At 37.9% G+C, this 6000-nt stretch overlaps 1 protein-coding gene across 2 annotated transcripts in view; it reads right to left on the bottom strand.

The window, feature by feature from the left end:
- Positions 1 to 844: 844 nt before the first annotated feature.
- USP12 (ubiquitin specific peptidase 12) overlaps positions 845 to 6000 on the bottom strand; it is a 43316-nt gene continuing 38160 nt past the window's right edge. For both annotated transcript variants that reach the window (XM_076328043.1, XM_076328044.1), the window contains one exon: positions 845 to 3521. In XM_076328043.1, the coding sequence (XP_076184158.1) occupies positions 3420 to 3521 (102 nt within the window). In that variant the 3' untranslated portion in view covers positions 845 to 3419. The remainder of the gene's footprint in view (positions 3522 to 6000) is intronic.

The raw sequence follows: 6000 nt of genomic DNA, 5'->3' as shown, positions 1-6000 counted from the left end.
GTGTTATACCTGCCAGTCCTGTGCAGATGTCAAAGGGTATGGCAGAAGATCCGAAGTGGCATCAAATTCCTATGTGCTAACATCTGAATGTCGCCAAAAGATATGCAATCTGATTTATGACAAACTTCTGAAAACACAATTCAATTTAACCATTCACACATGTACTCGAACACCTAAAAGTCACTATTTTCATGCAGTTAAAGGCTATGGATGTGGGCGTCACAACAACGAATATGGCAGGGTATGAACTGTTTGTAAAACTGTAAGTAGGTATATTCACTACAAACAGTAGCGTATACTCCAAGTGAAGAATGACTTGATACCAAATCATACGTGGATATTGTAACCAGATGCATCTTTTTCTTCTGATGCTGGACTCCCGTTCTTTGGTCAGTCTCTCGCTTGTGTTAGTGCTGTAAACACTCCTATTTTTCTTTCCTTCTGTTTTCCCTCCCACAAGGTGGTGATCCAAGAAATCCCTTGGATGACTCGGCTGCATATTTTATAGCAAGGTACAGATTTTTTTGAGGAAATGAAAGTCAAGAAAGAACAGTATTTCAAAACACTCCCTTCTCCTCTACCTCAGAAACCAACAGCCTACTTAAAAACTAATTCTAGAGAAATACACCACCAAAAATATGGCTGCCACTGAACTATTTTCATAACAACATATCTAGAAAGATATATAATGCAGTGTATTTAAACACACTTCTCCCTCCATGGCTCAGGGCTTCAGTTAGCTTCATACAGGAAACTCCTGATACTTTTTAGGTTTGAAAACACTGAAAAGCACAAAAGGCAGCTGACTGACCGTTCGGGCTCCACAAAGGATACAGTACTTACCTTTAGAGAACATACTTTATTTAATAGAAGTCTTTTTGCTCCAATATACAAAATAGGAGACTGTAGCCCCAATTAACATTTACATAGTTACACAGCAAATAATTTCCACCATTTACAACAACTGACGACTTTCCCACACTCCCCACTGTATTACAGCCAAGAAAAAATCCTATAATGTTTTACATACCAATCAGTTATATTTTGTACTTCCCTGCCTCTTTTCTTTTTTTTTAAGTTGCAGTTTCTGATATCAGTTTAATTAGGAACTTACAATTATATCAGCTGCACTAAAATAAAAATGAAATATATAATTTGGAATACTATCTCAAAAACCCTATACAAAATAAAAGTCAGTATCTTATAAAAATACATTGCAGGAGTAAAACCAGTGATACAACAAAAATGTTTTAAATTTTGTTAGGGTATAAAATTTTAGCAACTAGCCTCAGCTTTTAACTACACCCAAAAGAAAAAAAAAGAAAAAAAAAAAAAGACCAAACATTTTCAATTAGCAAAAACTAATGTGACAGCTCTTTTACAATACTGTACCTTTAGTATGCAAAGGACTTCGTCCTTCTAATGTGCACCATTATCCAACTGATTCACCCCTTAACCCTTTTCCTGCTGAAAGCTGAAAAAGGGTTTTAAAATTATTTGAATCCTTCAAGAAAAATCCAATCACATTTTCTGCATCTCCCACAATATTTAAGCTTTACTTTACAATGCTGGTAGTTTAATCATGATACATAATTTTCTATAAAAGAACTCTAGCCAAACCAAGGCTTTAGAAACTTTGCATTTTACAAAAGGAATTTGTTACAGTATGACAGTTGCTAAATAGCCCAATTTATTGAGTGACCCTGTTAAAGACTTGTTCAACTGAGTGAATAGGTGAAGTCATTTCCTGAGCTAAAAGATACAGGTAAGTAAATAGTTATAGCAGCAGACAGGAGACATTCTTTTTAAAAGTTGTAACAGTATCAATAAAATAACCTTAGAAAATTGCAATAATGTAAAAGTCACTAGCTGAAGAGGGAGCGACAAGGACATCCAAGACCTGATTGCCAGAATCTGGAATGCACATCCCATGACTTTCCAGAAATTACATTCAGCCACTGTCAAACAACGTACTGGTAAGTGGAAGAATGTCAAATCACAATAGTTCACATTTCTTACAGATCAGGTGTTTTGTCAAGATTTAATTCTTAATGCTGTTTCATAAACCTAAAGCAAGGTAAACTGCTTAGTTTCAGAAATTTTCACCCTACAGGACTTAAGTATTACTACTTTTAAAGGAATGTGGTATCTTCAGTCTCATGAAATTCCAAGCCTATTTCTTTTTATTACTCAGACATAATTTATACTTGAGACCTTGAGTGGTTTTTAAGACAGTCACCCATGCCGTTGGGAACAGAATTGGATCCATTTTTAGGAGAGGGAATAATATTCTGAAAATGGTTTACTTTGATCCAAATCATTCTAATTTGCTTAGAGCATGAAACATTAACAAATTATTAAAGAACTATAAAGACCAGTATACCACCACTGCACCATCATTTTCTTACGATATGCATTCTTAAAGTCTTCTATGTAATAGTTTGATCACTTTTTTCCACTCATTAATGGAAAGAGGATATTCTAATTTAATTAAATAAAGAACCTCACTTAGATACCAGTTCCTCCAGAAGGAAATCTCTCTTCTGTGTTACTAATTTTTTACAGACATTGTAGGCATTGTTTTTAGAATTTATATTGGCTCTTCTTTAACATTTAAACATAATTAGTTTTAATTCAAATTAAAATATAAAATTTCCAATACTTGTTAGAATAAAGGACAATACACAAGATCCTAAGTTACAATAATTTATAAATAAAAATAAACTATTACAAACCAAATCTTTCCCCATACGGAGATTAAAAGCCATAATCTTGACTGATTGTTCCCGATCATACATTATAAATAACGTAAGCTTCTTCAGAGAAGCAAAACATACTTGCCTCCCCGACACCAGTTTATATCTTCAGTTAAACTACTACCATCAAGAAGGCAATTGAGTTGGGCCCAGATATATCTTCTTGCTTACATGTTAACCCTCCCAACCTCATTCTTTTAAACTTAAGCACAGGAAACTAAGTTCTCAAAGAGTCCTTTACCTTTTATACACGAAGTCTGTATAAAATACAGATTTCTAATGCTCCTATTGCACCAATCTGGCAGTGCAGTTAGAACCTGATTCAAATTCCACTGAAGTCCATGAAAGGTTCTCCAGTGACCTTAATGGGCTTTGAATTAGGACCATAGAGATAGTATTACCTAACGGAAAGCTCCTGCAAGAGTGGCTGGTATCTCTCTTTTTGCTTATGGGATGCAGTGGAGATGTGTAGTCAGCATGATACCTGAGCAAATAAAATGAAAACGATACAAAGGTTTTAAGAATCCCAAACTCTTGGCTTAGTTGTGTGCAAACTGTGCTACCGCCCCTGGAGCTCCCTGCTTTCCTTTTTTTCAGTGCTTGCTCCATTCCAAGATAGAGAAGATGTGAGGCATAAAAATCTCTCTTCACTACAGTTCCCCCTCAATCCCGAGACTGATAGAAGAGGATGTAACCAGACTCAGAGTTCTTTGAGATGTCTGATGTCAACCCGTAGAATTCTTCAATAGCTTGTGCATCAATTTTCTGTATGTAAAAACCCAAAAATTTAAAGTAAGAATATCTTGCGTAACATATACATGGCATTAAGTTCCACTCTAAAAACTATTGTTAAACAAAAATAACTTTCACATCATTACATAAAGTAATAAAATCCAAATAGTTTTTAAACTTGTTATGTTTTGGTTTCCCCTCTGCCATCAACTACACAGAGGGTAGCGGATATATACATTTTATATATAAATTTTTAAGTATTAAGTGAACCTACTATGAGTGCAACCTTACGTGCATTGCTTGTGTGAATTTCATACAGAAAAGTTTTAAAGACAACAATATCCCATTGAGACTTTAAATTCAACATGAAGAATGCAAGTACAGACTATTATTTCTAAATCTAAGCCGTGTAAACCAATCAAGTGCAGAGAAGGATAAGGAGAAGGCAGAGAATGAAGGCTAACTTTTTCTACGTGTTTGCCTGTGATCCTGTTAGCTTGGAAAGCCTCCTATAACCAAGATTTTTGTGGAAAGATGCAAAACTTCTGCTAAGAAGATGAAAAGAGTATTGTCTGGTTTTCATTGTCATCGTTTTCAGCTACAAAAGAAACTGAAAGCAAGCTCTCTTGCCACATTTTAAATCAAGGGCAACGGGCTACAAACAACAAAAAGGTGGAAAGATAAATTTTCCTTCACTTAGGCAGATTTTATTTAATCTCATTCCCATTATTTGGAATAAAACCTCTCTCAGGAAGGAGTGAGCCATTCCAACTTGGTGAACCATGGGCCTAAATGTCAATGAGATGTTTTAGATCTAAGAACAAAAAGATTCTTTCCTTCCTCTTTAGAAGAGATAAGAGAAAAAAAAAATACATTACTGCCAGGTGTTACTGCTTTGGAACTGGAGAGATTGTCCCTGATGTTTGTGAAATGATATGAGATCTACTACAGCTCTCTCTCTTTTCCCTGGAGGAACGTGACCTTTTGACCCTATCGAGACATTTCCATTTACTGTGTACCTTGATAAGTCACAGAGACAATTCTTTTACTTTCCCAATAGCTCTGCATATTTCCATGTTTGTCATTTCCTGTGTGAAAAACTGTCCATAATGTGGCTTGGAGAGAAGAACTCTTCAATACTTTTGACTCGTCCTGCCAATTAACAATGTAAGTCTGTGCTGGTTTTGGCTGGGATAGAGCTAATTTTCTTCACAGTAGCTAGTATGGGGCCATGTTTTGGATTTGTGCTGGAAACAGTGTTGATAACACAGGGATGTTTTCATTATTGCTGAGCAGTGCTTACACAGAGTCAAGGCCTTCTCTGCTCCTCACTCCACCCCACCAGCGAGTAGGCTGGGGGTGCACAAGAAGTTGGGAGGGGACACAGCTGGGACAGCTGACCCCAACTGACCAAAGGGATATCCCACACCGTATGACGTCATGCTCAGCATATAAAGCCGGGGGAAGAAGAAGGAAGGGGGGGACATTTGGAGTTATGGCATTTGTCTTCCCAAGTACCCGTGACGCGTGACGGAGCCCTGCTTTCCTGGAGATGGCTGAACACCTGCCTGCCGATGGGAAGCAGTGAATGAATTCCTTGGTTTGCTTTGCTTGTGTGCACGGCTTTTGCTTTACCTATTAAACTGTCTTTATCTCAACCCACGAGTTTTCTCACTTTTGCCCTTCCGATTCTCTCCCCCATCCCACCGGGGGGGAAGCGAGTGAGCAGCTGTGTGGTGCTTAGTTGCCGGCTGGGGTTAAACCACGACAAAGTCCAATACCTGTCTCACTCATTTTTCTTCTTTTCAATTATGCAGTTCTTGTGTATTGTAAGGAAAATGTAAATTATTCATTTTATAGATTTGATTAATTTAAATAAAGTCAGGTGTCGTGGTTTAACTTCAGTCGGCAACTAAGCACCACGCAGCCGCTCGCTCACTCCCCCTCACCCGGTAGGATGGGGGAGAGAATTGGAAGAGCACAAGTGAGAAAAACTCGTGGGTTGAGATAAAAACAGTTTAATAATTGAAATAAAATGATGATAATAATAATAATAATACACAAAGCAAGTGATGCACAGTACAATTGCTCACCACCCGCCGACCGATGCCCAGCCAGTCCCCGAGCAGCGGCCCCCCCCCCGGCCAGCTTTCCCCAGTTTATGTACTGAGCATGACGTCACATGGTATGGAATGTCCCTTTGGCCAGTTTGGCTGTGCCCCCTCCCAGCTTCTTGTGCACCTTCAGCCTTCTCAGTCGGTAGAACATGGGAAGCTGAAAAGTCCTTGGCTAGTGTAAGCATTACCTAGCAACAACTAAAACATCGGTGCGTTATCAACTTTGTTCTCATCCTAAATCCAAAACACTGTACCAGCTACTAGAAAAGAAATTAACTCTATCCCTGCCGAAACCAGGACATCAGGAAAAGGACGTGGACAGCACAATCATACTTCTGTTCATGCATAAGCATAGACAAGGGGGGAAAAAGGAAGATGGTAGAACAAGCAAAAAA

The sequence above is a fragment of the Aptenodytes patagonicus genome, chromosome 1 (assembly GCF_965638725.1).
Source record: "Aptenodytes patagonicus chromosome 1, bAptPat1.pri.cur, whole genome shotgun sequence".
Lineage (NCBI taxonomy): Eukaryota > Metazoa > Chordata > Aves > Sphenisciformes > Spheniscidae > Aptenodytes > Aptenodytes patagonicus.
Note: the sequence above shows the minus strand (reverse complement) of the source record. Positions and strands in the feature narration are given on the sequence as shown.